This window comes from Capra hircus, chromosome 11 (assembly GCF_001704415.2).
Source record: "Capra hircus breed San Clemente chromosome 11, ASM170441v1, whole genome shotgun sequence".
NCBI classification, from domain to species: Eukaryota; Metazoa; Chordata; class Mammalia; order Artiodactyla; family Bovidae; genus Capra; species Capra hircus.
The window spans coordinates 14,628,332-14,653,604 of NC_030818.1; the positions used below are offsets into that span (position 1 = coordinate 14,628,332).

General features: G+C 36.9%; 1 protein-coding gene across 2 annotated transcripts in view; it reads left to right on the plus strand.

The window, feature by feature from the left end:
* Positions 1–25,273, plus strand: part of SLC30A6 (solute carrier family 30 member 6) — a 45,625-nt gene that overhangs the window by 7,793 nt on the left and 12,559 nt on the right. For both annotated transcript variants that reach the window (XM_005686395.3, XM_005686397.3), the window contains exons 3-13: positions 1,607–1,691; positions 2,674–2,716; positions 4,173–4,238; positions 9,774–9,854; positions 10,320–10,355; positions 11,057–11,151; positions 13,353–13,401; positions 13,717–13,836; positions 16,202–16,304; positions 17,221–17,268; positions 18,424–18,492. In XM_005686395.3, the coding sequence (XP_005686452.1) occupies positions 1,607–1,691; positions 2,674–2,716; positions 4,173–4,238; positions 9,774–9,854; positions 10,320–10,355; positions 11,057–11,151; positions 13,353–13,401; positions 13,717–13,836; positions 16,202–16,304; positions 17,221–17,268; positions 18,424–18,492 (795 nt within the window). The remainder of the gene's footprint in view (positions 1–1,606; positions 1,692–2,673; positions 2,717–4,172; positions 4,239–9,773; positions 9,855–10,319; positions 10,356–11,056; positions 11,152–13,352; positions 13,402–13,716; positions 13,837–16,201; positions 16,305–17,220; positions 17,269–18,423; positions 18,493–25,273) is intronic.

The window sequence follows — 25,273 nt, forward strand, 5'->3', positions numbered from 1 at the left end:
TTCGCCTCTTTCAGATTTCTGGTCACATGTCACCTTATCAGAGTTCTTTTCTGACCACCCCATCTAGATTAGCAGCTCTTTAATATCTTCCATTACTGTGTTCTTAACTATGCTTAATTTTTTTCTTCCTAGCACTTATCACCACCTGACTTTATATATTTGCTTCTTGTCTGTCACCCCACCTGGATTATAAGGTCCATGTTTCATTCACTGCTGTATCTCCAGTGCCTCAAATAGTATCTGTTACAAAGTAGATACTCAAATTTTGATTAACGGCTTGATTCGACAGTAGAACGGCATGTATTACATGCTTTATCTGCCTCTTCTGACTGTTACTGAATCCCTGTCCTGACTAGGCCCCGTGTCCTGTCATGTCCTCATTAAGCATACAGTCCCTCGTCCTGTTAACCTGTCATATCAGTTCTCAACTTTCTAACATGCCCATGTCACCTGCCCTTCTGGTTTTGCTCCTCCTTGAGGAGGAAGTTCGAGAATGGTGTCTCCCCTAAATTCATGCTGGTAATTGTTGTTCTTCTTTTTGATGATTCAGTAACGTATTCACCATAACAGCTATTCTGAAGATTTTTTCTGTATTTAAGTTTCCAGTTCTACTTTACCATATGCCTTAGTTTTAGGAAATGGCCTTGTTTCTTCCTTAGATTTACAGCCTGTTACCTCTGTGCTCCATCACTGTCACTTCTTTCTTCCTTGTGATTTCTGTCTCTTGAGTTACCTTCTTATCCTTCTCACTTCTGGTGGTCTTCTTCCTTTCTAGACCTACAGCTTTCATCTGTATTCTAAAACCATCCTATCCCATACCTTTCCCATACCTTAATTGACCTTAGCAATTATATATTTAAACTTAACATTTCCAAATAACAACCTTTCCACTATTTCATCTATACTTTGAAACAAGTGTTGGTCTCCCTATGTAGGGATTGGAGCAGAACAAAGTAAAAACCACTTCACTTGATCTCGTCTTCCTTTATTTTTAGAATGCTATTCTTCCTTCCTCTGACTAGATCCTAGCTGTTTCAAGGTGTGTCTCAAATCCTCCCTTGTCTGTGAACTTCTGAACTGTGGTAATCTCTTTTTTTTAGCAGTCCTGTTTCTTACGACTTATTTGGTAAATAACCAAGCATTGTTCTGTTTTTGGTGGGTGGATGGGCGGGGTAACTTTTTTGATGTAATTGCAAGCTTACAGAAAAGTTTTAAGATTGGTATAAGGAATTCCCTTATACCCTTTATTCAGATTCATCAGTTGCTTTATATTTTGCCCCATTTGTTTTATCACTGTCTCCATATACATGTTTATAGAGTCAAAATTATATTCAAATGTCATCATATTTTCTCAACTATTTGAGAATTTATATATCAGAATTTATTTTCTCTTGAATAATTCCCCGTCTCGAATATTTTTAGGTTTATATATTACAATAACTGAGTTGATGAATTTTGGGGGAAGTTTTAGAAACTGTAACCCTTCAGTTTTTTAAAACAGGTTGTCCTTTTTCCTTTGAATATTAGAGTATGAATCATAAAACTTGAGTGGACCCAAAGAAGTTTATCAGTGTTGTACAAATAAGAATGATTTTCCTTTTTACAGTCCTGGAAGATACTGCTCTTTGGTGCAATAAACCTAACATGTACTGGCTTCCTGCTAATGTGGTGCAGTTCCACTAACAGTATAGGTATGTCACTGTTCTTATTTTTATATTTAATTATTAATTTCACTTTTATTGTTCTCATTTTAAATAAAGGTATGTCTTCCTTAACATGGAATATATTATTCTGAAATATAACTGGAAGATTTAAATGGGGGAATCTATTCCAAAAGGACCTTGTTATATTCTGTTTTGGCTGTGTCACTTGGCATGTGGGATATTAATTCCCCAGCCAGGGAGTGGTCCCCTGCTCCCTGCAGTGGCAGTGTGGAGTCTTAACCACTGCCAGGGAAGTTCCTCACAAGTACCTTGTAAACTATACAATTTGGTTCAATTGCTAGGCATTATTTAAAATGAGCTTTTTCCAAAAATTTAAATCTATTTGAAAAACGAAGGTTTCTTTTTATTTTTTAATTGAGATATAGTTGATTTATGTTATTAGTTTCAGGTGTACAACATAGTGAGTCAGTATTTTTATAGATTATACTCCATTCAGAATTACTATAGGGACTTCCCTTGGTGAGGAAGCTATATATTAATACATTTGTTTGTTTTATTTTTTTAGATTTCATATATAAGTGATACCATATAGTATTTGTCTTTCTCTGACTTATTTCCCCAACCAGAATATACTCTAGGGTTTATCCATGTTGCTGCAAACGGCAGAATTCATTCTTTTTTATGGATGAGTAATATTCCTTCCTACATGTGTGTCTGTTGGGGACATTTGGGTTGCTTCCATGTCTTGGCTACTGTAAATAGTGCTGCTGTGAACATTGGGTGCATGTATCTTTTTGTGTGGTATTTTTAGTGTGATAGATTAGTTCTTCAGTTTATGTAGTTTATAAATAAGATTTTGAGGTTTATTGAGTTTTCCTTAAAAAGTAAAACCTCTTAATATCTTTCTTGTGTTTTTAAAAACCTCTTTTATTTTTATGTGCCATTATTTGTTGTATTTACTAACCATGGATTCAGTAACATTTTAATGAGTCTTTCTGTTGTTTTTCAGCTTTAACTGCCTATACTTACCTGACCATTTTTGATCTTTTTAGGTAAGTTTTAAAAACTCTCCTTAATGTTTTGAAGCTTATATATAATTTTTCAATCAACTATACTTCATTTTAAAAAAAAGAAAGAGACGTCCAGAAAACTTCCCTGTTGTTTTACTCCTGGCCTTAATTTGTGGTTACATGGGTGGTTTTTTTTTCTATTTGTTAAAATGTACCTAGGTGCTTTATGCACATTTCTGTATAAATGTCCTATTTTGAATAAAATAGTAAAAATAAAAGAAGAATTTATTTATTGCACTGAATGTATGAAATTTTCTTTAATTAAAGGAAAGTAATCTGTGAAATAAGTAAAATTATCAGCATGGATCATGTATACAAATAAAAACAATTAAGATATGCTGGAAAAAGATATCCCATTTACACAGCAACAGAAAAATACCCAGACATTAGGTCAGTTGCCTACCTAGAGATGAGTCAGCTGAAGGTTCCTGCTAGGGAGCAGGAACATGTAAGAGCATACCAGTTCCCACTGGAACTGTGTAGATGGGAAAAGAAACGATGGGCATTAATAACTGCAAAGCATGTATGTGATTGTGAGATTGAGAGACAACCTTCGGCTCCTGCTTTTGGGGACCTTTCTTATTTCCAGTGTGTGTGTGTGCTTAGTCACTCAGTGGTGTCCGACTGTTTGAGACCCCATGGACTGTAGCCCGCCAGGCTCCTCTGTCCATGGGGATTCTCCAGGCAAGAATACTGGAGTGGGTTACCATTCCCTCCTCCAGAGGATCTTCCCAACCCAGAGATAAAACCCAGGTCTCCCGCATTGTAGGCGGATTCTTTACCATCTGAGCCACCAGGGAAGCCCCATGTTTCCAATAAAGATTGCAAAGTGCTTGGACAATGATGTCTCCAATATCTGTGCTATAGGTGTGTTATAAGGATGTCTTTTCATCAGTCGCAACTAAATCTTCTTGATGGATCTAAAACAAATAGTTGTTACTGGGTTTTACACTGTAGTAAATTGTTTTAGAGTGAATCTCCGCTATACTTGGAAGGCAACCATAACTTTACCTCATCTAGGATATTGTCAAGGTGTCATTAATATTTAGTTTAACTTTTAACATAGATTAAATAAAGTTTATCAAAGTTGAAATGTTTATGCCTAAATCAAGTTAATATTCTGATTATTACTGTGTTATTTTTTGCAGATTCAGTTATGGAAACTATTTAGGGTGGATAACTTACTGAGTAGAGAAAATATGAGTTTAAAGTATTCTGTTTAACTGTCTTAATGGTATTATCATAACTTCTGTTTCTCCCCATGTTAAAACTCACATCTTAGGGTGTTTATTGTGATTAGATTATAAATTATTAGAATAATTTGTTATTAGCCTGTGAACACTGTTAACTTTTAGCAACTTAGGTATTCTGAAAGCTAAATTTCTTTATGTCCTCTAGCTCTTGTTCTAATGCTGAATTTATTTGCCTTTTTACTTAGTTTGATAACTTGTTTAATAAGTTATTGGGTGATGATGAGGAAACCTAGCCCTGCCTATTCATTTGGGTAAGTTCAGTTTGCTTTATTTTCTGCTAACTTATTGCTATTAAAATTAGTAGTTAAACTACTGATGAGCTAGCTTGAATATTTCTAGAAAATAAGTATTGCCTGTTTAGTGTGATAGTGATAAATAGTAAAAGTAGATTTTAAAAAGCATCTTCTAAGAGGATTCTAGATAGGAAACATAGATGATTAAATTTAAATCATATTAAAGTAAAATGTTCACATTAGGTTCTTTGCTATTTTACAAAGCAAATCTTAACATAAAATGTTCATTTTAAGGTCTTTGATACTTTGGTAATTTCTTATTTCAGTTAGAGAAGGTACAAAGGATTTTCGTGTATGTATCTTCTAGATGTTAAAGTAAGTGGGATACGTTTTAACATTGATGCAGTGGTAGAGGTGTATTTTTATCATGAGACTAGATTTGTGACAGCAACACACTGACAAAGATTTTGAGATTTCTGTGTCTATAGTTGAGAAATTGCTGAAAGCTGGAAAATAATCTTTTATATCAGAGGATTTTTTTTTATATTTATTCATTTATTTAGCTGTGCCAAGTCTTAGTTGCAGTATGTGGGATCTAGTTTCCTGACCAGGGATCGAACTCAGGGCACCTCCATTGGGGGTGTGGAGTCTTACCCACTGAACCACCAGGGAAGTCCCCGATTTTTTTATTATATTAGGAAAAGAAATGAATTCCTTTCAGATTCAAGGAAAGAACTAGAAAGAAAAATTTAACCTTGGTGGAGAAACTTCTTGAACCAAACTAAACTTTCTTTTCCATACTATTCATCAGGATTATATTCTTTCGAACAAAATCTGGTTTTATTTACTTAAGTAATAGGACAGAGTGAACATGAAACTTTATGCAAAATGAAAATATTTATGTGTCACTGAAATTTGATAGAGTTGGACTGTTACTATGATAACCATTTGTAGAGAATAGATATCTGTATATGGAAATCTCAACTCTTGAGTCAGGCTTTTGGTGGTGACAGAAGTCCAACTCAAACTAATTTGGCGGGAAAATGATAATGTACTTTTTCAAAGTGCGGGAAGACTGAGGTAAGCTGGCACAGGGACACTCAGGACATTGTCTTTCTCTTACCTCAGTGGCCTGCTTTTCTCTGCATGTCAGGTTTGGTTTCTCAGACCATTTTTCTCCACTCTTCTGGAATGATAACTTCTAGCAAAACTTGGAACCTTCTCACCTTCCTCCTAGAGAGGAAAGGACTCTTCCCCAGCTCTAGTTCCGAAAATCATGAGAAGGAGCTGTTGGTTTTTCCGCCTTGGTATAGATGTTAGTCTTCTTAGTTCAGCTCCTGTGGCCAGGATACAAGGTTTAATAAAGACATGACAGCTCCCATTTTGGTCTCATTGCTTAGAGAATAGAAAATGAGAAAGCAATTAAATATAATTACAGTCAGTCACATGGCTTGAAGTATCATCTGTATCTGATAATTCCAAAATTCAGTTCTGCAGCACTGAGATTTATCTCATGTCAGTGTTCCCTTCATGCCAGCTTCACATGGATGCATAATTGATGTCTTAAATTCAAGCTAAATTTCCTGTTTTGTTTTCTTTCCCCAAAATCTGTTCCTCTGTAGTTTTTCCCATCTTAGTAAATACACAGCCACTTAGTTGCTCAGGCAAAATCCTCGATTATTCTCTCATCACCCACATTTATCCATCAGGAGGTTATGTCAGGATAACTTACAAACACATCCAGAATCTGCCTCCACCCCCATTTCTATCTCCGGTACTACCGTCCTAACCAAGCTGCCTTCGTTTCTTGCCTTCATCAACATCCTGCGTCCTGGTCCTAACTAGTCTGCATACTTCGCTTTTACTGTCGCTTGTAGTCCATTCTCTGTGTAGCAACCAGTGTTTGTTTCTTTAAGCCTAAGTCATGCTATCATTCTACTCCTTAAAACCATCCAGTTGTTTCCTATCACACTGAGAATAAAATCCTGACTCCTTCCCCTTGTTTATAAAGGCTTTGTATGACTTACACCCAGCCTACTTGTTTTCAAGTCACCACTGTCATGCACTCTGTCTTTGTGTCTATAATTTGAATATAACTTAATTCTTGCTTTAGGATCTTTATACAGACTGTTCTCTCTCCTTGAGATGCTCTTCACCTGATTCTTGCAAGATAAGCCCAGTTTTGTTATTCCAGTCTTAACATTACCAAGTGCTAGTATCATTAAGTAGCTGGGCCCAATCTAAAATGAATTCTAAAGTGGATCACCCAGTTAGTCTCTTGTCACATCAGCCTGGACTTCCCTGGTGGCTCAGACAGTAAAGATTCTGCCTGCAATGCAGGACACCCAGGTTCAGTCCCTAGGTTGGGAAGATCCCCTAGCAAAGGGAATGGCAACCCACTCCCAGTCTTCTTGCCTGGAGAATTCCATGGACAGAGGAGCCTGGCAGGCTGCAACCCAGTCCATGGGGCTGCAAACAGTTGGACACGACTGAGCGACTAACATTACACATCATACTACTGTAATTCTCTGTATAGAACTTATCAGTTATTTTTTTGTCTCCCCCTTTAAAATATAGATTTCTTGGTAGCATGGACTGTTATCTTATTCCTTTCTTATATCCTTGTACAGTTTGATGAATTTTAGCAGATAAATATACTTGTATAACTACTATCTGGATCATTATATAAATCATTATGAGTTCCCCCAAAGCCTCCATTAATGACTTAAGGTTGAGTCAGAGTCAAACGCCGACAAAAGTAACCAGTATTCCGATTGCTGTCATTGCAGATTATTGTTGCCAGTTTTCAAATCATATAAATGGGATTGTAATATGTATCATCATATAGCAGTAATTCATTCTTGTTCTTTGCTCTAATATTCCAATATGCCAACATACATTTATATGTTCAACTATTGAAAGAAATTTAGGTAATTTTTAGCTTTTTGTTATTATGAAACTACATATGGTCATTTTGTACTTTTCTTTTGGTATACACGTATGCTCATTTATGTTGGGCATATGTCTTTGAGTGAAATTACTGTCATAGAACTTGCATATATTTGTCATTAGAAGATAGGATAATACCAAGCAGTTTTCCAGAGTGGTTTTGCATTTCTACTGGCAGTATACATTTCTACTGGCAGTATATCTGAGTTCTAGTTGCTTCATGTCCTTACCAACTGTTGGCATTGCCTTTTTTTTAGAAGCCATTCTAGGAAGTGCAGTGGTATCTCATTGTAGGTTTAAGTTATTTTCTTTATGAGTATTTGAACACTTTTTCTTATGTTTATTAGCCATTCAGATTACCTCTTTTCTGAAATCCTTGTTAAAGTGTTTTATCCATTTTTATATTGGGTTGCTTATTTTTTCTTATTGATCCATAGGAGTTCTTTCATTCTCTTAAAGCTATCTTCTGATGCATGGAAAGTTTTTAATTTCAATGATAAAATTCAGTTTATCTGTCTTTTCCTTTACAGTTAGTACTTTCTGTGTACTTGTCAAGAAATCTTGGCCCAAGATCATAAGATACTCTGCCCTGTCATTAGAAGTTTTACAATTTGACCTTTTACATATAGGCTTAATAATCAAACTAGAATTTGGTTTTTGTATATGGTTTGAAGTAGAGGTCAAGGCACATTGGTTTCTATATAGCTATTCAATTTGATAAAATATTAATTGAATCAAGTTTCTTCTTTTTCATTGCTTTTATGTGCTACTTTTTCATTAATCAAGTAACTGTGTATGTGTTGGTCTGTTTCTGGATTCTCCTTTCTCTTCAAGGTGTGTTGGTCTGTCTTTGCATCAGTTCTGTACTGTGTTAATTACTGTAGTTTGAAATCTTGCAGTGGAACACTGTAGTGGAAATCTTCCTACTTTGTTCTTTAGCCCTTTGCTTTCCTTCACCTTTTGCATTCCCATATGCACTTTAGTATCAGCTTATCAGTATCTACAGATAATGTTGCTGTATTTACATACTGTTTTCTTCATACCCTTCTATAACCCACTTTTCTTCATTTACTTCCTTTCATGTCAGTAAATACATTTGTTATATTTTTAGTAATACATAATGGTCTTTTGTTGATTCCAACATTTTTCCTTATCAATAGCAATGTGATGTATGTCCTTAATTATTTTATTATTTCCTGAATTTTGTACCTCCTGGAATTAAACCAGCTGATTTGAGGAGAAAAAAGTAATGTGATGAACATCCTTAATTATTTATTATCTTTTCTGAACATAATTATTTCCTTGAGAAATTTTAGTATATGTACATACTACAACCAAGATAAATAAGACCTCCAGGGATAATAAGACATATTCAATCAACTGCAATTATATGTAGATATGACAGGCAGTATCAGTTCAGTTCAGTCACTCAGTCGTGTCCGACTCTTTGCGACCCCATGAACCGCAGCACGCCAGGCCTCCCTGTCCATCACCAACTCCCGGAGTCCACCCAAACCCATGTCCATCAAGTCGGTGATGGCATCCAGCCATCTCATTCTCTGTCATCCCGTTCTCCTCCTCCCCTCAATCTTTCCCAGCATCAGGGTCTTTTCAAATGAGTCAGCTTTTCACATCAGGTGGCCAAAGTATTGGAGTTTCAGCTTCAACATCAGTCCTTCCAGTGAACACCCAGGACTGATCTCCTTCAGAATGGACTGGTTGGATCTCCTTGCAGCCCAAGGGACTCTCAAGAGTCTTCAACATCACAGTTCAAAAGCATCAGTTCTTTGGTGCTCAGCTTTCTTTATAGTCCAACTCTCACATCCATACTTGACCACTGGAAAAACCATAGCCTTGACTAGACGGACCTTTGTTGACAAAGTAATGTCTCTGCTTTTGAATATGTTATCTAGGTTGGTCATAATTTTCCTTCCAAGGAGTAAGCATCTTTTAATTTCATGGCTGCAATCACCATCTGCAGTGATTTTGGAGCCCCCCAAAATAAAGTCAGCCACTGTTTCCCTTGTTTCCCCATCTATTTGCCATGAAGTGATGGGACCGGATGCCATCGTGACCTTAGTTTTCTGAATGTTGAGCCAACTTTTTCTCTCTCTTCTCTATAGTAGTGGTTAAAGTCATGGACACTAGAGCCAGGGTGTCTGAGTTTGTCAATCTGACCCCTCCACTTGCCAGCTATAGGACTCTAAACAGTTACTCTTCCTCTTGTGCTTCAGGTTCCTTATCTCTTACTTATTTATTTTTTTAAAGAGGGATAGAATAACCCTCATAAGGATTTAGATGAGGTAATGTGTTAAGTACTTTGACTGGTGTCTAACATAAAATGGGTCAATTAAGTGTTAGCTGTTATTATGATAATGAACATTTCTAAAGAATAAAAGCCATAGAGAATATATGTTGTATAAATAGGTACTCTTTCTAAAATCTTAGATATTCACTGTTTATTATCATTCTAGAAACTAGACTTTTTTAAACAGTGTTTGGCTTATAGTAGTTACACTTGTAGTGAGTGAGTGAATGTGTTATAGAGATGCTAGTTTGTGAATTGAAAAAATTATGCTAATTTAATTGATTTTCCAATTTCAGATTTGAAAGATTAGAAGTCCTGGCTGTGTTTGCCTCCACAGTCTTGGCACAGTTGGGAGCTCTCTTTATTTTAAAAGAAAGGTACATTTGTATATGATGTTTCTGTCACTGCAGATTCTACCTATGCTACCTTTGGAAATATGAAAGAATCCAGTGAGACATTCTGGTTTAAAAGGGTATACAAATTAATATGAGCAATGCTGGAGATTTGATAGTATAATTTCTTCATGTTTCAGACTTTTCTCCCTCTTTATACCCTTCTTTTATTACCTTTGATACTACTAAATCCAGTCATAAGTGATGGGAATAAAAGGAAGGGATTCAGTCAGACATGTTTTAATGCTTAGTATAAACCCAAAAGCAGGTTTGTTAGACAAAGATTGGACATTGCACCTTGAGGATAATTTGTGGGTCTGTTTGTCTCATCACTACTAGTAATCAACAGGTCATATTTAAAAGTTTTGTGAATTTATTAGATTAATTATGTATTTAATAAAGTTTTTTAACTTAATTCTTTAATACATTAACATTATTTCTTTCTTTTAGCGCAGAACGCTTTTTGGAGCAGCCCGAGATACACACGTAAGATTCTACTTTTGCCATATAATATACTATTAAGTTTGATTCCCAGTGATTAATTGATATATTATGAAATAGTGATTACTTCGGCCCATACTAGAGTTCAGAGTGTGGTAATATATATTTCACAAGCAAAATCCCCAAATCCCAAGATGCCTTCTTTTCACCCTTAACTGTTCCCAAGCCCCTACGTTTTTATACTGAACAGAACAGCCTCTCTACTGTGATGTCAGGTCCCTCAGTATTTCCAAACCCAGGTGAACATGCTAAACCAGCCTTGTCTTGTCTTCTATAATTTGGATCCCCAAATTTTTTAGTAGCATCTCTAGAAGAGATGGAAATGTTATTAGCTGTAACATAGTTGTTAACTGTGTGGATCTATTCTGATCAGTTTCATTCAGGACAGTTTGACTTAGCCAGCAGACTATAAACCAAATATCTGTAGCATTTCTGAAGATTTATAACAGCAGTTACCTGTAAGAAGACACTGTTAATGCTAAGGGTCTTTTTTGGAGGGGTGGGGATCCCATGTAAGATAGAGCAATCACATGCAGAACATGGGTCATGGAGCTAGAAACCGAGTTCAAATTCTGACTGTAAATATTGAAGCAGACCACTCTGCTCCTTCATCTCCTAGTCTCGCTACATGCTGAAATTACATATTAATATTACCAAGAAAAAAATAACAGTGTTATTCTTTTTAGGGGAAGATTATTAGTTGGTACTTTTGTGGCTCTTTCCTTCAACCTGTTCACAATGCTTTCAATTCGGAATAAACCTTTTGCTTATGTTTCTGAAGGTATGTTTTTGTTTACCACTAATAAAAATCCAATTAATTTTTCAAAGCAACAAGTCTTTTGTTTGTTTCATTGATTCATAAATCAACGAGAAAGTGTATCCTGAGGAAAAGAAAGGACTACCTCCCCCTAAAGTTCTAAAATCTTCAGAAAATTATGAAGCAGAAAATTAAGAAAAAGAATCTAACTTTTTAAGCTTTAAAATAACATATTCCTTAAACACAAGCAGAACTGACAAATTACATGAGATAAAAAATGATATTTACCAGATAACATGAATGAAATTTTAAGTGTATAAACTACCTAAGAACGCATTTTAGAAGCCTCAGCGTACATAGACTAGTTGATGTGCTCATTGCAAATAATTATATTTTGTTAATTAACTTCATTCCCAGGAACTCTCTGGGGCAATAATGGGTGGGCATATATTTGAAAGTAGCCAGATTTTGGTCCTTTTGATACATTCTTTTACTTTCAAGTCTTTAAAAATTCAGATAGAATTTTTCATTTTAGTGGTCTAAATTACTGACATTTTTCACTAATTTCAGTATTTTGGAATCCTACTCCCCAAAACCAGGTTAACCACTGTTGGATGGCTGGAGGAGTTTTACCTCACTTTACACTGAGGTAAAAACAAAAGCGGGCTGTGTACACACACCTACACTTTGAAGAAGAAATAGGGGAAGGTCTTTTTAAGTCTCACTGACTTGAATACCAAGATAACCAGGGGAAGAAAGCTTTCTGAAATACCCATTCAAGCTTAAACAACTTCCTAAGTGTCATGAAGTATGAGTTGTATTTGTATGAATTAGAGTTTAAGAATTACTGCATAAACTAGAAAATTAAATAATGATATTTATGATCATCAGAATTATTTTGAAAAAACTTTATTAAAATACTGTTATGCTCATTCTTGATATTTTAAGAAGGTACAAAGATTTACAAACTGTGTTTCCTTGAAGAGCAAAAAAATACAAGAAGGAAATAGTACTGGTAATCTCATGAGCCAGAGATAACATCTGTTAACATTTCTGTTTTGTTCCTTTTTTTTCTCTGTGCACATATGTATATTTTTTTACATACTTAGAATTGTATCAGTTAAAAATTTTATGTTTGGCTTTTTTAACTTTACGTCTTGAATATTGCCTGTTATTAAATAATGTTTGAAAAATAATTTTTGAATGCTTGGATAACATTTTGTCATGAATATTTTTAAAAATTAGTCTATTGTACATATTCAACTTTTCCTTTCAACTGTAACCACCTTTTTTCTATCAGATTTCTTGTATGCATTTCTAATCTTCTCAGAGAAAAAATTATAAATGGGTTAAAGATACAGTATGTTTTTTAAGTGTTTGATATATATTGCCAAGTTTATTTCCAGAAAAATCATCTAGTTTGTATTTATATTAGCTGGAAATGAAAGTTCGCAGAAATATCAAGATTTACAACATGAGTTGAAATTTGAGTGAAAAATAATATTAAAGCACTTTCTGCCAGGCACTGTGCTCAATACTCTACACAGAACCCATTTAATTCTTCCTATAACCGTATAAGGTAGATCATTTTATTCTCCCCACTTTACAGTGAGGCACTGAGAGATTAAGTCACTTGCCTCAGGCCTCAGTCAAGGGGAGGGTTGAGGTTGAAGCCAAATATTCTGGCATCAGAGTCTGCTTTAACTGCTGTTCTAGGCCACTTTTTATATGGCTTGCCAATCTTTTCTACATCATGGTGCACATAAATGAGAATTTCTGTAGCACCCTGGAGTAAGCGTAAGAGTATGCTTGCACCTGGAGGCTACATGTCCAGGGTCAGTCACTGACTGCCACCTGCATGTAGCCAGATACCTGGGCTCTCTGAAAGCTAAGAGAATTAGTAATTGGTGGACCTGCAACTCATTCTCAACACACTGGTTAGGAAGCTTTGCTTTGCAGTATAATAAGCCTTTAAAACGTCAAATTAATAGTAACGATGACATATGTAAGTTCATTGATTCCATCAGGTCAGCTATGTGCTGTAGATGAAACTACTTTTCATTTAGTATCCTAAAGGCATAAAAAAGAAAAAAGTTCTAGGTATAATGTATCCCTTTGTAGTGTTACATAGTAATCATGAAATTTATTTTTTAAATTTAAGAATCAAGTATTTCAGTATAATTATTTCTGGTAATTTTAATAATTTAAGTATTTTCTTTTTAAAGCTGCTAGTACAAGTTGGCTTCAAGAGCATGTTGCAGATCTTAGTAGAAGGTAAGATGTTTGGGGTTTCATAAAATACATATTGTTAAAGGAATGCACAGGAAACATATCTATTATGGGAACTTAACATTATTCATTGCTGAGGTTACTATATAAATCTCACAGATCAGATTCTTCTTTTCCCTTCACTTTTTCTTATTTTTTAATTGATGATACAAAAAAGAACTTTACAAGTGAGAGATTTGTTCTCAAATCCTCCTTGTTAAACAATTTATGATACTAAAATATAAGTCATCTTTTATATAGTTTTCATTATTATTACATAAGTTTTGCTAATGAGTACTCTTTTTGTTTGTTTTTTCATAGCTTGTGTGGAATTATTCCAGGACTTAGCAGTATCTTCCTTCCCCGAATGAATCCATTTGTTTTGATTGATCTTGCTGGAGCATTTGCTCTTTGTATTACGTATATGCTAATTGAAATTAAGTAAGTATTTTTTATTGCTCTCAAGTAGATTTCCATTCCTGGGGCCTGATTTTTAAGGGCATTAGGATGCATGCAGATTAAGTTTATAGCATGTTTATGACCTGTGCAACTTTGATCAAGTCTTGTCCTCAAGTGTCTTCATCTGAAAAAATTAAGGGGGTTGGATTCAATAAGAAATCTTGACTACAGTCTATAATGCAGATGGAAAAACTATTTAAATTCCCTTCTGCTGGCCAGATGAGTGAAACAGAAGAGGAGAGTAAGAGACACATAAATCACAGCTGCTGCTGCTGCTAAGTTGCTTCAGTCGTGTCCGACTCTGTGTGACCCCATAGACGGCAGCCCACCAGGTTCTGCCGTCCCTGGGATTCTCCAGCCAAGAACACTGGAGTGGGTTGCCATTTCCTTCTCCAGTGCATGAAAGTGAAAAGTGAAAGTGAAGCCACAGCTGCTGTTGCTGAATGAGGAAAGAGGAGTAGATGTGAACCCATTTTTTTTTTTAAAAGCAAGCCTATTAAGAAATAGTCTTTAGCAAGCTTAAGTTTAATGTTATGACATTATTCTTTGACTCCCTACCCTTTTGTCGACTCTCCTAGGACATCACATACCATTGTTTGTATTTTCTACCTTTGTGTGATTCCTTCGCTTTATTTCTAGCCCAGATCTCTATATCTCAGAGCCTATCTTCTGTTCGTGTCCACCTTGACTGAACCTGTTTTCCCCATCCGCTAAACTGCTTTTTTTTTGTATTTCCTGTGAGAGTGAATGCTACTACCATCTATTCCATTGCATTCTACTTTTTTTGTTGTTCGTTTTAATCTTATTTATGTGTGGCTGCACTGGGTCTTTATTGCTTCATAGGCTTTTTTCTGGTTGTGGTGAGTGGGGGCTAGTTGTGGTGCTCAGGCTGCTCACAGCATTCGCATCTCTTGTTGTGGAGCATGGGCTCTAGGGTGCACAGGCTTCAGTAGTTGTGGCACATAGGCTCAGTAGTTGTGGTGCATGGTCTTAGTTCTGTGGCATGTGGGATCTTCCTGAATCAGGGATCAAACCCATGTCTCCTGCGTTGGCAGGCAGATTCTTTACCCCTGAGCCACCAGGGAAGCCCTGCTTTCCACTTTTACTGCTGCTGCTGCTAAGTCACTTCAGTCGTGTCCGACTCTGCAAGCGCATAGACAGCAGCCCACCAGGCTCCTCCATCCATGGGATTTTCCAGTACTCCAGCAAGAGTACTGGAGTGGGGTGCCATTGCCTTCTCCGTCACACATCTTTAGTTACCTGCTATTTTGCTACTGAAGTGATTATTAAAAGTTGCAAATCTAGACATACTATTTTCCTGTTTCAAAATCCTCTCCTTTGTATACTTAACAAAATTAAAAGTTGTTAGTATGGTGAAGCCTCTATCAACCTTACTAGTCATCCATCTGCCTATACGTACCTGTTCATAGCTTCTTCACTGCATTAGGATTTTCATGCCCTTGCACATGCTGCTTTTGCTGTCTACAGTATCTTGCCCCCATCATCTTGGCCATCTTTGAAGGCTCAGCTCAGAAGTCACGTTTTTTATTTAGCCTTTCTGGATTATCCTACCCCTGTAGGCTCACTACTCACTCCTTTGTGCAGCCATGATACTCTGTAGGACTTCTCCTTTGTACTCAAAGTCATTTCTTATATTTTTCACATGGGTGTTTCCTGTCCTTTCAAAGGCAGGAACTGTGTCTTTACTTGTGTTTCTATTCCCAGCTTATAGGAAAAAGTGAAAAAGAGTACATGATTAGTTTGTAACCTTTGGCATTTTTGGTCTCTGTTGTTAATAGAGCTGTGAACTACTGATGAGCTATTGTACTTCAGTCACGGTGTTTACAAATTCTTAAAAATCTCATCTTATGAAATTCCTGGGGAATTTGAAATTTTTTAATACTAATTATTGGAAAGTTTATGTTTACAGCAAGTTGATAGAATCACAGATGAATTCCATTGGTCTTTATCAGAAATTACTAGTTAAAGGTTTTTATTTGTTGCAGTAAATACATATATATGACATAATTACAGTTGACAAGTAGATTAAAAGTACATTGTGGGGAAATATATTTTTTTCTTCATCATCTCTCTTCACACAAATTAACATAATTATTAGTTCTTTTCCCTTAAACTTTGGCAAGAAAGGATTCCAAAAACTTTCTTTTTTCCTTTGAGATGCTCTCATGGCAGTAGTAGCCAGCTGTGGTAAAATAGTCCTGTTGCTTGAGATAATTAAAGTTTGGTGGATTAAATTGTAAGAAGCCTAGTGAAGGATTTAAATTTAACATTTAAACATTTAATCTTAATTTAACATTTAAGATTTAGAATTGTTTTTTCTTTTTAGTAATTATTTTGCTGTAGACACTGCATCAGCCATTGCCATTGCTCTGATGACGTTTGGCACTATGTATCCCATGAGCGTGTACAGTGGGAAAGTATTACTCCAGGTAATGGTCATCTTTCAGTATGCATGCTTAAAATTAGCTATGTTCTTTTACCAGGTTATAAAAATAAACGTGTTCTTCTGCCAGATTATGAAATTTTTAGCTACTGGAGGGTCCTATTGGAAATGAAGCCAAGCAATAACCTCTGAAATTTGTATAGTAAGAACCAGATGAAATTATGTTGGTGTACAAAATAGGCACAAATGAGTCTTCATATATTTACATATAAGACAAAAACATAAATGAGAAACTTTGCCTCTAATAATATTTCAAGTAAAAACAATATTAGTTAAAATCTCTTTAGATACTTATTTTCCCCTAATAAATGTATTTTGGCTATTAATATAATCCAGTTATGATTGTTTTCTTATTTCCTATCCTTGAATTAGTGAGACTTCTAAATTTCAAACTTAAAAACGAGAAATTACTCCTTATTGAAACAATAGGAACACCTGTAGACAGCACCTGACTAGAAAGATGGTTTCCCAGGACTAGATGAATATATAAGCACTGCTTCTCATTGTGTCTCTCCCACACTTCTTTTCTAAAACATATGGGTTGTATCTCCCTCTCCAGAAGCAACAATAACAATAAGGTATTAGTGTACTAGTGCTGTGTCTTATACAAAATTTTACTTTCTTAAAGATTTTTTTGTTGATTTGTTGGTTCTTTAAGGCTTATTTGGTTACAGAAATAGCAGCTTCTTTGCAAGATAAGAAATAAGCGTGGGTGGATTCCTGATGTTGCTTTATTAGTGAGTCAGTTGAAACCTCTCTTTCCTAAACCATGTGAAGGCACATGTGAAACAAAGCCAAGGCTGGTATAAAATGCATGTGTTTTTTTTTCACTGTCAGGACCAGTGTTGCAGAATTTTTTATCTCTCTAGATTCATGTTCTATTTTATTTTTTTTTCCCCTAGACAACACCACCCCATGTTATCGGTCAGTTGGACAAACTTATCAGAGAGGTAAGATGGAATAATAAAATCATTTTAATTTATAATTAGAGAATACAAAGAGTGGGTACAGATAATTTCAGGCTCTTTCTAGAATTTTAGGGAAGTTTTTGTAACATAGTGACAAAAATAGAAAAATTTGACCACTTGCTCAGTCTGGAAGCCAAATTCACTTGAAATAAATGTAGACGGTAATTGTCTAAAGACCACACTATTTGTTATAAAGAGCTGTGAATTATATGATTCTGTACTCAAACCTGGGCTTCCCAGGTGACCCAGTGGTAAAGAATCCAACTGCCAATGCAGGAGACACAGGAGATGCAGGTTTGATCCCTGGGTCGGGAAGCTCCTCTGGAGGAGGAAATGGCAACCCACTCTATTCTTGCTGGGGAAATTCCATTGACAGAGGAGGCTATAGTCCATGGGGTTGCAAAGAGTTGGACAAGACTGAGCACGCACACACACAAACATTCAAACTTAGGATTTTAATTAAGTCAGAGGCACTTTGACATGGTGATTGCTTCACCACATAGTAGGTTTTGATTTTGTATTATTTTAAAATTCCACCTGTTAACTAATTAAGGAATAAGATAATCAAATTATTTGAATGTTGAGAGTAATTAAGACTATTGATTGTCACTATCACAGAGGCCACTTTGATCAGTGTAGCTGACCACTTGTCTCAGCTACTAGGTCTATGCCACTGTACCAATGGGCTATACACTGTCCTTGGAATTTCCTTTTGGCTCAAATCCAGATGATATCCTGTGTTGTACAGAAATGTGTTGAAAGAGAATCCAGAGGAAGAAATCATTGAGAAGACAAAAATTCTGATACCTCAAGTACTGGATATAAACATATACTATACTAATAAGATAAAAAGAACTACACACTGTTGGAACAAGGTGTGGGTGAGGGAAGTAAAGACCTAATTCTAAAGAGACTGGTGCAGATAAGAAACTGGGGGAAAAAAAAAAAAAACAGACCCTGGCTCAGTATGGAACAAGAAGAAATGATATCTTGAGTGAATGGTCTGGCACTTGGCTAATGAGTGTCTTCAGGCAGGGTCTGATCATGTCATTCCTAGGTGTGGAGCAAGTCCATAATTTGACTGAGTTGTGTTGGATATGTCAAATACACAAACGCTATTTCTGTGTTTTTGATTAGGTATCTACCTTGGATGGAGTTTTGGAAGTCCGAAATGAGCATTTTTGGACCCTAGGTTTTGGCTCATTGGTATGCTTTCTATGTATTACCTTAGTTATATTTTAAAACATAGTTTATAATTTTTAGGCTCTTTACCAGCTCCCTCATGGCTCAGCTGGTAAAGAATCTGCCTGCAATGTGGGAGACCTGGGTTTGATCCCTGGGTTGGGAAAATCCCCTAGAGAAGGGAAAGGCTACCCACTCCGGTATTCTGGCCTGGAGAATTCCATGGACTATATATATTACTTTAGTTATAATTTAAAACATAGTTTATAATTTTTAAAACTGAGAAAAGTGTTTCTTTAAAATTTTTATGGATCCTTTGATTCCCATTTCTGTTCAATAAAGTAAAATATGTAGATAGATTCAGTAACCTAATTGAGAGTAATTAAGGGATGTTTTTCTTCATTTTTTTCCTTTCAAACTAAATGATCTTAATACTGGCCTGTTCAAAAGAGAAAAATCCATAGTCAGACATTCCTAAATATGAAAATGTTGCAAAAGTAAAATGTGCTTTTATTTTCTTTTTATAACAGTTCTGATTTTGGAGATTTTTGCTGAATATGTTAATGAGCTATAATAATAGCTGTTTCAGCATAAAATTCTATCTTTTCTAATCCAGTTTCGACCTTATTACCAAAGAGATTTTGTTAAGGCATGATTTTATTCCTATGTCAGGAATGATGAAGAAAATACAGGAAAGTACCCAGAAAAAAAAATTGAAACAACCATAATCCTATCATGTGAAGAAAACTGCTATTGATTTTTTGGTTTAATACTTACATACTTAAACTCTTTAGAAAATGAGGTCATGCTGTTTTATAATTTGTTGTTTTCACTTAATATATCATAAACAGTTCTCCATGTTATTAAATATTATTCTTCTACAGTACCAGTTTTTTAAAAAAAATAGGATTTGACTTTTGTAACATAGATTTTAGAGGCAGATTAGGGTTGGTCCAACAGCTCAGTGATATCACTGCTTTGCAGTCTTTAGTTCAGACTTACACTCTTTTAATGGAAAAATGGCTACTTCATCTCTCCCTTCCCCTTCTCTTCCTCTCTCACTCATTATTTTGGATATCTAAAACTCATTCTCTAGTAAATTCTTCAGAAAAAGGCCCTTGCAAATAATATTCCCTAAATTTTTGCATGTTGAAAACAGTTGTGAACATTATTGAAAATCATTTGGCTGGATATAACATCCTGAGCAGATATTTTATTTTCTTGAGTTTCTTACCTCTGGCATAAGACATTATTGTAATAAACCCTGATAACTCATAGTCTTATTTTTTCCCGTTGATATGTGATTTGATCTTTTTACCTCTATGCCTAAAATATTTTTTCAGTCCAGTAATTTTACTAGAATCTGTCCTGGTGTTGATGGTCAGTTATTTCAGGGATGCAGTATACCTTTCTATAATGTTATTTCAAAAACAGTTCTTTAAAATTTTCAGGAAAGTTTTCTTTAATTAAAGTTCTTAATAGTCTCTTCTCTTGCTTTGATTTTCTTCTTCGGAAATGCCTATTATAAGCATGGTGGAGCTTTACCTTTCTTTCATATTTGTTGTTTTCTTTCAGTTACTTAGTGTCTCAATTTCCTTTGATTTTTAAAACTTCTCTTTTTATCTTTTTTTTTTTCATAATATACCTGTATGTTTATTGCCTTTCTAGCTTAATCTTTGTTTCAGAAATTCGGGGAGTGGGCATGCTTCGCGACTTGCCCTATCTTAGTTCGCTGACCAGAGATTGAACCCAGGCCCACAGCAGTCAGAGGACCAAGTCTTAACCACTAGACAGCTAGGGAAGTCCCTGAAAAAAATTTTTTTTCATGTATTTCTAATTGCCACTCCATTTCTAGGTTTTCTATTTTGGTTTATATTCTACTTAATCAATTCAAAAATTGATTTGAAAAAGAAAGTCAGTTCTCATCAGTTTTGTAGGTAAATCTTTCCAATCTTTTATAATCTATTCTGTATTCTTTTTTCTTATAATAACTATGTGTGGGATTTGGATTCAGTTCTTTTCTTTTGCTCCTTTTTATGTGAAATTCGTTTTCCTGAATTTTAAAATAAAAAATGGTTTAAGGTAGTGTGTCTAAATTCATGGTTCTAGAGTTCCCTCTTCTGATGAGTCTGTGAAGTGAAAGTTTTTTCCCTCTTGGTTCTGTTCCTCTCCCAATTGTATCTGAACCTTCTTTATCCTCTGTTTCTACTCTGCTGCTCAATTTAGATTCTCTTCCCAGCTGTTTCTTCTTAATGTGGGGCTTTGTGCTAGAAGGGAGCTTTTGAGAGCTCACAGGGTCGTACTACTCCAGTTCTTCATATCTTATTGCAGACACAGTGCATTCACCCGGCATTGAAATGTGCGAAACACCTTCCAGTTCCCAGCTGCCTTTCTCAAATTCACTGTCCTAGATTTCCATGAAGAGCTAGTTACTTACTGTGAGGTTTTTAGGTCAATCAGATGCCCTGTTGTATCCTCTACAGATGCTGATACCTTATAGGTCTTACAGTTTGTATTTGGGTTTTTTAGGGTGTTGTGTTATCCCTTTTTTTTTTTTTTTTGGTAGGTGTTGTCCATAGGTTTTTGAATTTGCTGTCTTAGTTTCTGTTTTTATGGGGATATTTGGGGCATTTCAAAAAATGCTACCAATGTTTCTTTCAAGAATCCCAGCATAATTCATAATGACTGCAGAATTTTACAATATATGAATACACCATATTTTATTTAATCAATCCTCTAATATATAAATTTTTTTTTCTTAGCTGTGCTATGCAGCATGCAAGATCAAGGCCATTTTTTAATTGGGGATGGGAGGTTTTGATGTTGAGTTGAATGAGTTCTTTTATGTCTTCATCAGACATATTATTTGCAAATATCTTCTCCCATTCAGTAAGTTGCCTCTGATGGTTTCCTTCACTGCAAAAGCTTTTTAGTTTGATGAGGTCCCATTTGCTTATTTTTGCTTCAATGGCCCTTGCCTGAGGAGACAGATCAAAAAAATATTGCAAAGGCTGATGTCAAGGAGCTTATTACTGCTTGTGTTTTCTTAAGTTTACTCGTGTACATGGTATGAGAAAATGTTCTAGTTTTGTTCTTTTGCATGTAGCTATCCAGTTTTCCCAGCACCACTTGTTGAAGGAACTGTCTCTTCCCCTTTGTATTTTCTGCCTCCTTCATTATAGACTAATTGACCATATGTGTGTGGATTTATTTTTGGGTTCTCTGTTCTGTTCCATTGATCTGTGTGTCTGGTTTGTGCCAGTACGGTGCTATTTTGATTACTATAATAGTATATTATACTACAGATATGTTGGGGGGATGTGTGATTTCCTCGGTTCTGTCTCGCTGCAGCAAAAATTTGAAGCAGTGGACCAGTGTTACAGCTCGGTTACAGCTCAGTTTTATTTGGTAAACAAAGGAAAATACATCCTCGAGGAGGGAGGATGGGCCAACCCAAAAAAAGAGAGGGGCTCAGTTTTGGCTCCTTTTTTATCTTCTTTCTCCTCCCCCTGAACCTGCCCTATGTAAATTGGGCTAGCCAGGAGGGCTGTTTGTTTCACCTGAGGTCCTCACTCTGGTCCTTGGACCTTCCTTTGTTCTAAGTTTGTGGGCTTTTTCCTTTCTTTGTCTTTTAGGCACCACTATTTTGGACTCCTTTTTCCTATTCTAGCTACCTAACATTCCCCCCTCAAGAGATGAGAGGCCCAATTCTTTGGAAATAGAGGCGTCAAGGTCTATGTTACACTTCCTGCTGAGCTGGGACAGTGAGGGGCACTGGGCCTCCCCCTCTTGCTAATCTCAAGCCTCAGAGTCCTTATAGCAGTATCCATCTAAGGGTGAGTGATATTTTCCACGGTCGGGTGTAGTTTCATATATCCTTGTTGAACTGGCACCGCATGTTGTAGCTTATTGACCTGGGCAGAGATAAAATGGGTTAGACAATTGATAATACACGGAGCAATCATAAGCAGCATCAATATGGTGATAACAGGGATTAGTTGGAGCATTAGCCAACTCCAAATTCCCCCTCGCTAGGAGAAGGATCCCCCAAAGAGAGATTGGAGCCACCCCAAGAACTCTCTAGCTCATTCTTTGAGATCCTGTAGGAGATGTTTTTTTGAGGACTGTGTTTTTCTTGAGGACTGTGAGACTTTCTTTAACTTAGCTGGAGGTATTTACCCAGAAATGATATGTCTCATTCAAGGTGGCTCAAGTCCCTCCTTGTTCAGGGATCAGGAGATCTCCTGCCTGTTTTGGAGTACAACCTCTGCCAAGCTATGTTGGCTCTTTAGAGCTATCTTGAGAAATCTTATCCCCAGAAACTAGATTTTGGGGGTGTTCATTAGAATGACACTCATTTGTGGTTCTGAATAGGTATCTGAGCTCCCAGGGGCTCACAGGTATATTGAGTGTCCTCTTCTGTTTTCTTCCATGGCTTGACTCATGAGTAGTGAATCCAGGAGTTGTGTCCAGGTACCTTGACCGCTGTGGGCGTAGAAAGTATTACAGGGTAGGGACCTTTCCATGTGGGCTGGAGTTGTGCCTTTGGGGACCCATCTTTCTAGACTTTAATTACAACTTGAGTCCCTGGAACATTTAGTGGTAACTCTTTAGAATATTTTGGGTCCTGGTTGACACCCCACAAAGCGTATATCTTGTTGGAACTGCCTGATGGCCATGGTATAAGATGAGAGGGTTTGAGTCTCTGGATCTAGGAAGAGGTCACTGACATAAACAAAAGGTCTCCCACATAGCATCTCATAAGGACTAAGACCAGCCTCTTCCTTAGGGGCCATGCGGGTGCGGAGGAGAGCTATCGATAAAGCCTCCTTCCATCCCAGGGAGGTCTTCTGGGTTATCTTTTTTATCGCTGATTTTAAGAATTGGTTGGCTCTTTCTACTTTTCTTTAAGACTGAGGCCTCCAGGCACAATAGAGATAATAAGTAATGCCTAATGTTTTAGAGACCCTTTGGGTGACCTTAGAAATAAATGATGTCCCATTGTCACTTTGTAATGACCTGGGCGGGCCAAATCTCAGAATGATTTCATGGAGCAGTTTTTTTGCCACCTCCTCAACCTTCAATCCAACCTGTTACTGTATCTTATCATGACTAGTAGATATTTATACCCTTGAGAAACTGGCATCTGGGTGAAGTCCATCTGCCAGCCCTTTCCTGGGTAGGTCCCATGCTGTTGGACAGGCTGGGCCAGTTGGAGTCTTCAAGCTCCTTGGGGGTTATTTAATTGGCAAGTGGGACAAGAAGAGACCATTTGCCTTACAGTTGTTTGGAGGCCTATTCCTCTGAAGGACCTTTCTAGTAATCTTTGGAGGGCCTTCTCCCCTAAATGAGTGGTGGCATGTAAGGAGTTAACCAGCTTCCATTGGAGGTTCCCTGGCAAAAAAAGAAGTCCCTCCTTTTGGAACCACCCCATATGATCTTCTTGAAAGCCCTCATTCTTAGCTTAAATAGTCTTACCTTCAGTATATGAAGGAGTTTCTGGCAAATTATGGAACTAGGGTGGCAACCCCTATTAGGTCATTGTTCTGTAACGCTGCTCTCTTAGCTGCCTGACCAGCTGCTTGGTTCCCTCGTGCCACTTCTGTGCTCCCTTTTTGGGGTCCTTTAGAGTGGGAGACTGAAACCTCAGTGGGCAGATGGACTGCCTCCAAGAGCCTAAGGATTTGATCACCATATTTGATTGGGAACCCTAGGATGATCAAGTGGCCTCTTTCTTTCCAAACAGCAGCATGTGCATGTAACACCAGGAAGGCATACTTGGAATCTGTAAATGGCTACTCTTTTTCCTTTTCCCAGCTCTAAGCTCAGGTCAGGTGTATGAGCTCAGCTAATTGGACTGAAGTACCTGGTAGCAAAGGTTTTTCCTCTGTGGTCTCAAAATTGGAGACTACTGCATATCCAGCTCTTCTTTTTCCATCCAAGACAAAGCTGCTTCCATCAGTGTACCAGATTTCCTCAGGATTGGTCAGAGGATCTTCTGACAGTACCTCTCAGGGTTTTGTCCAGTGGTCCAAGGTTTCCAGGCAAAAGTGAAAGGGGAGAGAGTCCTTAGGGGTAGGCAGGAGGGTAGCTGAGTTAAGAATCCCACAAGGGGATGTAGTCAGACCTGGATTTTCCATCAGCACTACTTGATTTCTGAGGATCCTTTGATCAGACATCCATAAATGGCCTCTCCCATTCAGGAGTTATTTCATTTGGTGGCTGGTAAAAATAGTTTTCCCCCAGAAGAGAGTTTTAAAGCATCTTCTATCAGGACTGCAATAGCTGCAAGATTTCGAAGGCAGGAAGGCCAGCCTTGGGCAGTTTGTTCAAGCCTCTTGGATAACCAAGCTATAGGCTGGGGCTCAGGTCCCAGCCTTTCAGTTAACCCTCCCAAGGCTCTTCCTTCCTTTTTGTGTAATCTGAACTCCCAGGTAAGTGACCTTTGTCTCAGTCATCTGTGCCTTAGCCCAGGAGACTTTATATCCCCTGTCTACCAAAAAGTTTAGATCCTGAATTGCATGTTGGGCATTTTTCTCATCTGGAAAGCAGATTAGTAGGTCATCTACATATTGTAATATTTTCCCATTAGGTCCCAGGTCCAGATCTAGGGCATCCCAGCTAAGAGCCTGCCCAGACAGGTAGGGGCTGTCTTTGAACCCCTGAGGTAATACTGTCCAAGTCATCTGTTGGTGTTTTTCTCCTGGAGATTCCCACTCAAAGGTAAAAAGATACTAGGATTCTTTAGGCAGTGGTCTGCAAAAGAATTCATCCTTGAGATCCAAGACTGGAAACCACTTGGCAC